The 12,830-nt window shown below is 40.8% G+C and overlaps 2 protein-coding genes across 4 annotated transcripts in view; one reads left to right on the top strand and one right to left on the bottom strand.

The window, feature by feature from the left end:
• The window catches only part of vgll4b (vestigial-like family member 4b), a 42,286-nt gene extending 35,339 nt beyond the window's left edge, over nucleotides 1-6,947 (top strand). For 2 of the 3 annotated variants that reach the window (XM_087840808.1, XM_087840807.1), the window contains 3 exons: nucleotides 566-838; nucleotides 1,213-1,330; nucleotides 1,813-6,947. In XM_087840808.1, the coding sequence (XP_087696934.1) occupies nucleotides 566-838; nucleotides 1,213-1,330; nucleotides 1,813-2,069 (648 nt within the window). In that variant the 3' untranslated portion in view covers nucleotides 2,070-6,947. The remainder of the gene's footprint in view (nucleotides 1-565; nucleotides 839-1,212; nucleotides 1,331-1,812) is intronic. The other variant, XM_006783260.3, reaches the window with a different exon arrangement.
• Nucleotides 6,948-7,109: 162 nt separating this feature from the next.
• Nucleotides 7,110-12,830, bottom strand: part of atg7 (ATG7 autophagy related 7 homolog (S. cerevisiae)) — a 60,167-nt gene continuing 54,446 nt past the window's right edge. Inside the window, exon 19 of the mRNA XM_006783263.3 lies at nucleotides 7,110-8,183. Coding sequence (XP_006783326.2) covers nucleotides 8,151-8,183 — 33 coding nt within the window. The 3' untranslated portion in view covers nucleotides 7,110-8,150. The remainder of the gene's footprint in view (nucleotides 8,184-12,830) is intronic.

The following is a 12,830-nucleotide window of genomic DNA, read 5'->3' as shown; positions in this document are numbered from 1 at the left end:
TAAGTTTGGAGTCTGTCCATGTTGGATAAAGTTAGGAGAGTGTTCCTTCCTCCATCTGAGGACAGTGTGTGAGCCTGTGTTGGCACCATATGGTCTTATCAAACCCCATCAGCAATCTGAGAGCTAAGGCTGTGTGTCCATGAGAGTGTGTATTTGTTAGACCAGTATTAATAGCTTTTGCCGTTCCTGCTGACACAGAGCACCATTTACAATTGTCCTTTTATAATCTTTATTTTTTCCCCACGTCACATTCTCCCTGTCTTAGCTGAACTCCTTGTGATCTTACTGTCTCTTTACTTCTTGGCTTTTTTTTTCTTTGCCCATTCCTTACATTGTTTGTCAACACTCTTTGCACATCATGTTTACTTTTCATCTCATCCAAATATTGTGTTTTTGATAACCTTGGATCGTTACGTTTAAGCTCCAAACGTCTTCTCTTATCATTTTAATTATGATACTGGCTTCAGAGTCAATTTAGTGCTAGCAGACTCAGAATACACATGAATTAAATAACACTATCCAGTGTGCAGGATGAATAACATGCGTTTGTTTTTTGGCTACTTGGCTGTTCCTCAGGAAACCTAATGGAGATTATCGCAGCTCTCCTGGCTCCAAGGACCGCAGCAGGAGCCCCATCGAACGTGTGGTGGTGCCGGGTGCTCTGGGAGTGCCGAGCAACCACATGTACAGCCACCCCCATCACCTCCACCTGGCCAGCTTAGCTACCATGGACCAGCCACTGGCACTTACCAAAAACAGCATGGTGGAGTCAGCACGCAGCAACACAGCAGCTATGGCTACAGTGCTGCACACAGTCAGCACTGTGGAACGCCAGCAGGTAACATACCCGTCCTGTCTTTGGCTCTAATGCACACCACATTTTTCTTAAATTGTCGAGTGAAACCTCAACTCTGGTAGGTCCCCCACATGATGTGACTAATATGCTTTCATTAACCTGCCTCCTTGGTTGGTGGAAAGTACACATTTCCTATTTGGCTTGTTTGCAAACCATGTTTTAAAATCCTGGTGGTCACTGGATCATTCCTGCTCCCTCAACCTTAAAACGTCTTTTCATTTTCTCCATCTTTTCTGAAAAGTTGCTGTTCTGTTCATTTGGTATTTACTCTGCTTCTTTTAACACGCTTTAGCAAATTGCTGATCGGCAATCATAAGACTGAATTCGACATTTAACACAGACTCTTTGTGTTTCAGAATCGTCCCTCAGTGATCACATGCGCCCCAGCAAACAACCGCAACTGCAACCTGTCTCACTGTACAGTCTCCCACAACGGCTGCTCCAACTTCACCAATAACTACAGGAGAAGCAACAGTGAGTACACGTTTGCAAATGTATTTGCAACAGCAATGAGCAACCGAGAGAGAAAACAGCTCATACTCTCCACGTTCAGATGTAAATGTATTGTAGTAATGCTCGTAATGCTAGGGTTCTTCTGTTTTTATAGCGAAACCGTTGTTATGACAGTGTTTAAACATACTTAATTACAATCTTATCTGTTATCTCTGTACCCACAGAGTCACTCGAGGCCTTGGCCAATAAAACATTTGTTTTCTTTTTCCTTCATGTTTTCTGTGGGTTTTTATGATCCCAGTGAAAGCTCTATGATCTCATTGAGGTTAACAGTGAAGTTTAAAATGTTGATTTAAAAAGAAAACCTGCAATAAAAAAGTAAACTCGCATGCACATTAAAACAAATTGCCTGCTGACCATTTCTTTGTATTTTAGGTTGGGTTTTTTTTGTTTTTAACTAAAATTGTAACTAAAACCCTTTTTTTCTCTTCTTCTTGCATAAGCCAACACAGTGTGTGACCCTGTGATTGAGGAACATTTCCGTCGCAGCCTTGGGAAAAACTACAAGGAGCCCGAGCCCACCGCCACCAACTCGGTGTCCATCACGGGCTCAGTGGATGACCACTTTGCCAAGGCGCTCGGCGAAACCTGGCTGCAGATCAAAAACAAAGGGAGTCCCTCGTCATCTGGCAGCAGCCCAAACTCCTCCCCTGACAGTCGCATGGTCAATCACAACCACTCCCCTTCTGTTGTCTCCTGAAGGGGGTGGATAGACCCCAGTTTTCCCAATCCTTATCCTGGCTCTAACATCCATGTCCCCATCACTTTGGTCTGTCACCAGCATCCCAGAGGGAATGCTTGTCTGCTGGTCTGCTAAAAATATCTAAAACCCTCAAGCCCGCTCTCTCACTGTGCACTCATAGAGGATCAATCGAGCAATAACAACACAGTCATTTTTCCCATCTGTCCTCTGGTATGCTAATGCCAGACAATCAGTAATGAGTGATGAGGGTTTAGCCTGGAGCTTAGGTGGAGCATGAGCTTGCTCCTTCCAGTCATACATCATCCTGCATGTCAAGCTTGGAGCTGAGCAAGTGTCTGTAGTTATATGTAAATACGGAGAGAACGGAAAAGGAGGTGTTTTAATTATTAATTTTTTTTCTTTTCTTTGTTGTTATTTTTCTTTAACGGTAGTTTTGTGTACTTGCTTCTGCGTTATGTGATGCCCGACGTTTCAAAGGAAAGATGAGCGAGAAACACTTTGGAGAAAATGAACATAAACCACCTGACTGTTCTACCAAAGAAACCTCAGACGCTGATGTTTATCCATGCCCACCTCGGAAACAAAACAACAAAAAGCCATCTTGCAATCACCTCCCTCTGTTTTTATCTTCTTTCATCCTCTCACCTGCCTTCCCCCTCTCCCCCCCCCTCACTTTTCCTCCCTCTCTTCTGTGTATGTGTTCTCGTGGTTTTGTTACTGTATGTGTATACTTTAGTGATCGACTCGGTCTGATTTGCACTACTGCCGTAGAGAGTAAAGGGTGGCATGTCATTTTGCGATCTGGCACTGAACACACTGGGACGGATGAGGCTGACTTTGACACGATGGCATATTATTCCAACTTTTGTTGGAACAGCCATTTTTGCATCCCATGAACTCCTCTCTGAAATTTACCCGTGCACATTTCCACCCCAGCGCTGGTAGAAAAGCGTGAACAAGGTCATTATCCATTATTTATTGAACGCATTTAGGAAAATGTAAACACGCCTTTATGGCGTTGGGCAGTAGACTCATGACTCACAGCAAGCTTTTGACTAGCGTTTGAACGTGCGCCATCACTGAAACTTCAATAGTGAAGCTGTTAGCTGAAAACACACACATAGGTGAAAAACTTCAGATACTGGGTGATTCAAACAGCCACCAGCACTTCACTAAAGAGTGGTTATATTGAGAGCTGCAAGTATTAATATAAATAAAGAGAGAAGTTATTGGAGGGACTTAAAAATGTACCATCCACCATTAGTCACCAAACCGCTACATCATATTGTGAGAACAATATGACGTAGGTTGAATTAAACACTAGAATTGTAGCTTGCAGATTTGGTCTAATGTGGCCATAAAATGTGTAAATATGAATGTTTGTATGTGGTTTATACAGATACCTAAAAAGCAAAAGACCCCTTGGTTTGCTCCTGGGAGGTATTATATTTTAACATGTCATGCTGCCCAGTCCTCTGCTATCGGCTCTACACACATCCAGATTCTTATTTAAGCAGCGCTGATTTGTATCGAACAATAAAAACTGTTGGCTTTCAGTTTAAGAGCACAGTCAGGTTAAAAATGAAAAAAACGTCAGCTCCTGTGATGTTCGTGGCCATCACAACCGTAATGAGAGGAGATTAGGGTTGAAAACACTGACCGAGTGTGTTGAAGGCTGGGCTTTGCCGAACGACGTGCTTTGATGTGTTTCACGGGCTTAACTGCTGACAGTGATGAGGGGATAGATGACGCTGCATGTCACTTTGTGGTTGAAAGAAAAAAAGTCTGGTTTCTCGACCGGGGGAGAGAAGATTTTTCAGATCTCTTCAAACACACCTTTGTTTTTGTTGTTTTTTTGGGGGGGCGGGGTTTGGTCTCTTTGATCGTGGGTGTAGTAATTATATTTGGCATACACCCTGCTGTCCTTCCCTCCCTCTCCTACACACTGTGGTTTGGTAGATTTCTACAAGGTTTTAAGGGTAAATTAATGCATGTTGTTTTGTTTTTTTGTTTGTTTTTTAATAGCTGGTATCTATTAGTGTTTTTAGCATTTCAAACATAACTTTTATTAGCCTTTTCATTCAGACGTTAGTTGTTACTTCTTTCGTTGTCAGTAACAGACATAGACACTATACACTCACTGCTGGGTCAGTTGTACTCCATATTGTTATTGTTATTATTACAATTTTGTATTTTTTTGTTTTGTTGTTTTCCATTACTAGCAGTATGGTAACAAACATCTATAGTGGGACAGCCTCCGGACAGGCTCTGTTTAATGATGAGAGCTACGTTTCCTAAAATCATCTCAACCCAGCAGGCGATCAGCTCACCCCCGCAGCAGAGTGACGATCGTCTTGGGGTTTAGTTGGGTTTGGGATCCAAAGCTCATTAAGGTTTTCTTAAGATGTTGATCCATCAGTGGTACAGGATGCTACAAACGTCAGCTTGACTGAGCTGAGACACCACACAAACAGCAAAAAGTCAGCGGGGTCTTGTTTTCTCCAAAAGCATCTGAGCATCTAGCCTGTTCAGCTGCCATCTTAAAGTCACCTTCGCAGGCATTGGATGCTTTTGGGAAGCAGGGTTTGCTTACAAGAAGAGTTGGTTCACGATGGCTCTCAAACATCTTGTTGACGCATAAAAGTGTCTTGAAGTTACGGCACTAAAAAGACGACATTACGGAAATAGCATTGGCAGACCTAGCAGAGAGACGCTAGAGAACAAAACACTTGGCTGATAATTAGTTATCTGAATTTATGGTGTGACGTTTCACCTCGCTCAACCTCCATCAGCTGACTTTTTGTGTTCCGACTTGGTTTCTAGACCTTTTTTATAAATATATATATAAATACATATTTCTCTCTTTCTTTTCTGAACTTAAACTAGAGTGCTGCAGTCTAAGGAAATGAATTTTACTCTGCAAAGCAACCTGCGCCAAGGTGGCATACATTCCTGCTGTTGGCAACTTTGTACAGGCCTCAATGCATTCGCTATCTTTATATCAACAGGCGGAGCTAATAAGTAGTGAGGGCTACTTGTCCCCATCCCCTCCCAACAACATCTCTTGTGTCTTTGCCCAAATTAAAAGGTGCCCCATTTGCCTTTTTTAAGAAATAAAATGGTCATAGTGAAGAATAAAAGATAAAGAGAATAAAGGAACAACTGAATTTTAATTTTTGAGGACATTTAGTGGTCTGATTTAGAGAACTTGGGGTCTTACTAGCAGTCAGTGAAAACATTACTCACCCTGCATTAAAACTACAGATTGACTTAAAGTCTCTGAGCTAAGGCAGATAGGTGGTGAGGTTTTGATTCGTTGGCTTTGTGTAATTTGTGTCAAGAATGGCAAGTACGTACATTAGAGTTCTGTACCGTGTTCTAAAGCGTCTACACATTCCAGTCTCAGCTATCAGAACCTAGAACTAGATGATGGAAGTTCTACAATGTTACCCGAGATTCACATTTAACTGGAGTTCTGTCATGTACTTGTGCTTTCTGTGACCAGTTTCGAGTGGATTGGGTTGGTGGTTTTTCGCAGGCAGAGTGTTGGGGCGGGAGGCTGAGCTTTCAGAAGCTGAGCTTTTGTAAGCGCGACCTGTGAGCCAGGACATGTTCACCTGCCACTCAGCGTTGCCTCTCCCCCCACCTCTCAGATTCAGTCAGCCTGTATGCAGTCAGTAACATCGGAACACGAGGAAAATGGGCTCGGTGTCCAGAGGATTTTGTTTTTCTGTTATTCTTTCTCATTATCATTTCACTACCACCCTGTAGGTAGGCTCTCTTTATGCTTTGGCACACACTCCCTACGCACTGTAGGAAAATCACTTAATAAAAAAATACTTTTTTATAATAGGTAAACTATAAGACCATCATTACGCTGTGCGTAACGAATGTACAGAGAAAAAAAATCGTAGGTATTTTTTGAGGAACAATGAATTTGTTAATGATATGTAGCTATTTAATTGTTTTTTCCCTGTCCTTATATTGTAATCATTGCATTTTCTTTTTTTTTTGTGAAAAAGTTGATCTTTTTTGTTTATAGAGTTTGTCTGTTTGTTAGAGTAAAGGTTCAAGTGCAGGAGCACAGAAAACGTGTGAAACCACATTAAGCCACAGGTGTGTCGGTGACAATCGCTACTTCCATTGGTCCCCATGGTGTTCGATCATGTGACTTCAGAGACATTTGAACAAGACTTACCAGTAAGCCAAAACAAAGTTTGTTTTGCGGGCCTTTTGAGCAATTTGCATGTTTTGTGTTGTTGGAAGATTTTGCCTCTAGCCCATTCTGTCTTGCTTGCCATTTCCAAAAGAGTTCATTTAAAAAAATATAAGCAAAGTCCCCATTAGTCACGGGCTAGCAGGCAGGTACAATTTCAAACAGCACGTAAGCAATAGCATTTTTTTTCATGACTTTTTTCATCTATGGATGGGAAATGAGTGAAGTAAAACTATCAGTCAGCATTTGTTGAATTTGCTGTTGGAACTGATGAAACTGTACATTTGTGCTGCAGATCATCTGCTTTGGTGCCAGTCAGCGAGGCGTAGATGATCTGAGAAGTAAATGAGTTCTGGGGATGTCACTCCTAAATATGTCACCACAGTTCCCATCTGTTGAAGTCGTTTTGCATTCTTAATCAAGTTAACATGAAAATCGAGCAAATAAATCAAAGAGGAATCGGTCTTTACTCGGACTGCACCACATTTTCCAGGTCTTTTTTGAAGTGGAAGTAGCATGTACTTAATGGTAGTAATACTCTGAACTGTAATAAAATTTCTATCAAGATTTGTGGCTCTGTGTCTCCTACTTAAAAGGTTTTGGCAGGCCACCTTTTTTGTACGTTAAAATAGCCTTGATGAACAATAAAGTGCTTTTAAACCACAGTCTGACTGTGTGGCTTTTTGTCTTGTAACTGTTTGGTGTGTTTGTGCTTGTGAAATGGTTACGAGAGTTGCTCGAAAAGCGGCAAACAGCTTTTTGGAAAGACTGAGCTAAAGTAAAAAGGACATTGTTGCATAGCGACATAAACCTCACAGATGTTAATAGAGAAATAATGGATTTTATTCCAGTTTTTTTAATACAGAAGAGAAAAACAGCTCCGAGATTAATCAGAAAACAAACCAGATCCTTTCTCATGATTGAAACTCGAGTCAGTCTCAATAGCTCTCATAAATATCCAAGCATTTGTTAAAATGTACATGTGAATACACTGAATACATCACTGCAGATGAGACTTCCAATGCAGAGGACGAAATAAACACAGAAAAAACATAGTTACACAAACATGTACATGCATCAACACCAACAAACCAAGAGCAACAGCTTCCACAGTTCTAATTATATCACAGTAACATCTGTATGCAAGTCCTCTCTGAGTGAAAGCTTCATAGCAACAAAGCTGGTTTAAGCATCACTTCTACTGTACGTGTCACAGCCTCTAATCAAAAGACCCCAAAAATGGATGAATCTGCAGAACTGTATTTTATTTTCAAAACTTATCCGAAGCTCTTTCTCAAACTGAATAAGTGAACAGATGTCGTAACTGCCTTGCCAAAGATCTCTCCAGTGAAATCATTAAATGTGTTGATGCAGAGACCTTGGGAGGGGATTGAAACTGTGGCACTTCAGAGAAGTTTCTTGGTGTTTTTAGACTCTTTAGTTCCAATATTTTTTGCAGGTTTTGTTGTGTTTTTGTTCAGGGACTTAAAGTGTGTTTAGACAACAGCAGGTGACAGGAACAGGTACATTCTTTAGTAAGTTCAACAGTTTTACATATTAAAAGCAAAACAAAATCAAAACTTGTTCAGGCTTTCAGTTATTGTCTTGTTGCCTTTTTCTTAATTGCTTATTATTAGATTACTTCCCAGCTCTGAAGATCTGGGCCATCTTGAATCCAAATGAGGACTATTAGGAATTTTAAAGCTTTTTAGCAGCCTTTTTAAAGCATTTATTTATTTGCTCATGTGCTTGGTGCTGATTACGTAAACAACTTGGTCTTTGTAAATACAGGATTTACTTTAGAAAAAAGAAAGTATGGATGGATGTGTTTAGTCCTTCTGAGGGCTTGCTCCGCCAGTTTTTCAGATGCTCTCATCGTCGCTCATGTCCCAAATCTGATGAGAAAGAGACAAAAAACAGGAAAAGAAAAAATCAGCAAAAAGAGACAAAATTAACACATCAGTTATGTTTGTGTTTCCAGAACAGTAAGTAGATTCCTGTAGGGACAGGTAGAGCAGCTCTTAGAAGACACTGATCAATGATGCAACTTCAAACATTTAAAAGCTTAAAAACTTTGCTTACTATTCAGGTTCTTGTATCTACAAATGAGCTGAGCAAAGATATTTTAAAATGTCTCTTGCTGAAGTGCACTTGCTAGCGTGCATTGCCATTTGACCATATTGCAAAGCTGCACAACCACCACTGATTGTTGACCAATCGTAATCATGGACACATTTAGAGTTTCTCACAAGAACAACAAGCTATGGTCCAAAACAAATATGAGGAATTTAAAACTAAGAAAAGCTGGAAAAATTGCCAACAATGTGAATGTTTATGCTTCTCATCACTTCAGTCATCTGTGTACCTGACAACAGTGAGTAGCCTACTTATGTCTATGAACGCATTCATTCAGCAAGACATTAACACAGGATGGACAATTAATTTTCCCAAGCTAAGCTAAACTCAATTCTGCGTGATATCAATTTTATCTCTTTTTAAGACCTTGACGTGGCCCTCCACAACAGTCCTGCTTTTTCATGTACACTAAGCAGATTTATTTCCCCAATAATCTGTTTAAAATATTTCTGACTCAGATAAATGGAGTACCAAGAATTACATACCCCAAAATTATAGTGCAACTTACATGAAACACAATTATGTCAGAAATGTGATGCAACTCCCACATTTTCCGGAAGTGACGCAATAAAAGACACAAACACACACACACACACACACACACACAGCTGAGCAACTTCTTCTGCATGAGTCTGCCAGTAAACAACAGCGGCCTTCACATGGCAGCAGAAGTCTTCACATTCTTCCTCTGTCAGACGTAATTCGCATACCTCTGACACTTTCTGGAATGTTACACACACAACCACAAATACACGCAATTCTGACACATACACACAGCGTCCTCTGAAAGCACTGCTTCGCGGCTTTCAGCGCTGAAACGTGAAATTCAGGGAAGAAGGAGAAATCCAACACGTTCAAATGGTTTTTAAGTGAAGCCGAGTCTCTTTGATTATCGCCTTGAACTCTATGAAGGTCATTTAGAACAAGGTCACACATCTTCCAAGAGCAGTTGCAATGAAATTGCAACAAATTTTTTTTTATTTGGTTGGTTATTATTATAGGTTAATTGGAAAATCCAAATTGTCACTAGGTGCGAATGAATGAGAGTGCAAATGGTTGTCTGTCCCTGTGTGTTGGCCCTGCGACAGACTGGCGACCTGTCCAGGGTGTACCCCGCCTCTCGCCCTATGACAGCTGGGATAGGCTCCAGCGCCCCCCGCGACCCTGAAAAGGATAAGCGGAAGCGAATGGATAGATGGATGGATGGTTATTATTATTATTATTATTATTTTATCATATATAAATTCAATAAATATGTTTTTTATTGTTTCATTTTATGCTTTTATTTTATTTTCACTGTTGCATGATCAACTATGTTTAAATTCATGGTCAAATGTACATGAATAAAAATTAACAGCAATTATTACACCAACAGTGTAATAATTATTGCACCTGTCCTTTAATGTAGGATTTTCTATGTCAAAGAGAAGAGAGACTATACATACAGACATTCTACAGAAGCCAACAGTAAATCTAAGGGGACGAAAACGAGAAGCGGGGGAATGCTCAGCACTGAGGGGCAATGGCTTTGCCACTTCTACTTAAAATATGTCATCAATAGTATGCATAACAACTTAGCTACTTACACTATACATTTAGATTTGGCTGGTTTATGTGAAACAATCAATGTCATACACCAATTTACTGCAAGCATAACCCTCCTGCACACTGGCCTCATTAAAACAGAGAATGACCTATTTTAGATTCTGACAAATGTCCAGATGATCCACCGAGGGAAACATCTCTCACAGAAATGGATGCAAACAAATAAAGGTGTTGGAGTTGCATCCAAGACAACATCATCCTGGTGTGAACATCAGCAGGTTTATTACTGCGTGAATGCAATGAAATATATTTTCGTGCATTCTTGTTTAAATTATGGTTGTTGGAATAGTTAACATTTAGGGAAATGCACTATTATTGTTGTTTTTTGTGTGGTGCCAAGTCCACCAGTACTGTGTTCCTCCACTGTAAACACAGATAGCTTAGCATCTGCAACTGGAGAAACAGACTGGCTCTTGGGGAAAAAAAGCTCCGCTTTAAAACTGTGTTTAATGTGTGTCAAACAGAGACGCAAAAACATGCAGCTTGTGTGTTGTAGCTGATGTTTTTTGCTCTAACTATTGCTTGACCACCAACGGTTTAGCCTTCCACCTAGTAGCCTTTGTGCAATCAGCTTGTGCAACAGCACGTCTCTGTTTGGTACCAAACCTGGCAACGTCACCATTTCGGAGATTTTGACACGGCTAAAAGCGGCAGCTTCATGTCTGAATCAGCACTCGGGGGTCACTTTTTCTAAAAGTCACTGCAACAGTATTTTGAGTAACTTTCAGGAGAAGTCTGAACTGCATGTTCAAGTAACCCCCTCCACCCCTCCCCGAGAGGGACATCAAATCCTGATAGACAGAATCAGAACAGAGCAGACTGATCAAACCACGAGAGCGTCACCAACCAAAGACCAGGTCTAAAAGTGTTTTCACACTTTGCAAAGAAACAGTTTTCCCTCTCCTCCCTACAAGTTAAGCCAGGCTTAGCACAGCTTGTCTCCAGCTATTAGCAGCCCAGGGTTAGTCCTGTATTTTTCACCTTACTACAGACGGAAAGATTAATAACTGTAGTTAGATTTACTTGTATGTAAATCCCCCCATTTTAAACACCTTAACTGCCAGAGGACACCAGCTTTACTTTAATAAAGAATTTATTGATACCTGAAGGAGAAAGTTCACATTTAAATCATGAGCAGTTATAAATATGGGCCACTGAGTTCTGTTTTGGCGATGCTATACTATCTCTTTGAGCCAGATTCCTCCATTATTTTTCTTTCCTCCTCATCTGACTCTATTTAAACAAGAATATTTCAGTGATGCTTTTACTTTAGCTTTTCCTGACATACCTGCTTTGACAGGGAGTAGCGTAGGTAGTGCTACACACAGTAAGGACCGCAGGTGCTCCTGTGGCTAAAAATCATGTGTGCCAGCAGAAAAAGCTGTCCAACCTGTTCCACAGCAGCTCTGCCACTACTGTATATATGGTCTTTAAAAAAAGACAAGCGTGTAGCACCAGAGCAATGCGAAGTTTTCACAAAGCTTTTTCCCCCCTTCATAAACTAAGTGTGGAAAATCAAGGACAAATTCTTATGAAAGCTGGATTTTCTGCATTTCTGCTCCACTGCTGCTGGGTAGCAGCCATCAAAAGGACAGCAAGCAAAGAGCTCTTTGAAAGGGAGTGACACTGGAGCCCCTCTCTGGATGGCTGCCATGCCACACTGATGGCGAGTATGTGGGCCTGTGTGAAATCTTTCCCGCAAAATGGAAAGGGGGGGTAGAGGTAGAAGAGTGAGGGAGATTTTGTGTGTGTGTGTGTGTGTGTGTGGGGGGGGGGGGGGGGGGAGTGAACCTTATGTAACACGAATAGCTCCAGCAAACTGAAGCCTACAACTTTACTACACTCTTTCGAGCTCAGCTGAATACTTGGGATGTTTCTCAACCATTGGAAGCCACCTCTGTTGCTGCAACACATAAGCAGATTTCTGTAAAGCCAAGATCAAAATAAATCACTTCTCAGCTCTGGCCAATTAGGAAACTTATTGAAACTCAAACTCCTTCTTGCATCATTCACATGTACAATCACACCTGTTCAACTGCTTGTTAACACAAATATCTACTCAGCCAATCACCCGGCAGCAACTCAATGCATTTAGGCATTCAGATGTGATCAAGGAGACCAGCCAAATTTCAAACTGAGCTTAAAACTGGGGGAAGAAAGGTGATTTGAGTGACTTTGAACATGGCAAGGTTGTCTGAGTATTTCAGAAATGGCTGATCTAGTGGGATTTTCTCATGTGACCATCTCTTGAGTTTACAGAGAGAGAAAATACCCAGTGTGCTATATGGAACCCAATGAGAATCAATAGGAGAATTGATAAGGAATCAAATCGATACATGACAATGATAATGGAATCAGAATCGCACTATTTTTATTAAATCCCATCCTTAGTAAAGACCCTACAACAGTACAGAGAAAACTCCGACAATCAAAGGACCTCCTTTGTTCGAACACTTTGTGAAAGTGGGACAGAAAAACTACCTTTTAATAGGAAGAAACCTCGAGCAGAACCAGGCTCAGGGAGGGGCAGCCACCAGCCTATGTCTTGCTAGACTTGGTGCATGTTCAACTTTTATCACCATAAAAAGCTGCGTGAGAAGGTAAAACTTGACTCATCTAACAGATGTAAGAAAGCAAGAAGCAGGATTCAATTTTTCTTTTTTTCTTTTTTTATTTGAAGGACTACATTAATCCGAAAAATATCAACAATAAAACTAATGACTGCTTGCAGCTCTAGCTTTAATTATATTTGTCTTGGCTGTTTGACCTCTACTTCACACACACACCCTCAAAGGAATTGG

The sequence above is a fragment of the Neolamprologus brichardi genome, chromosome 5 (assembly GCF_056152115.1).
Source record: "Neolamprologus brichardi isolate AB-2024 chromosome 5, ASM5615211v1, whole genome shotgun sequence".
NCBI lineage: Eukaryota > Metazoa > Chordata > Actinopteri > Cichliformes > Cichlidae > Neolamprologus > Neolamprologus brichardi.
This window is presented reverse-complemented; position numbering and strand designations above follow the sequence as displayed.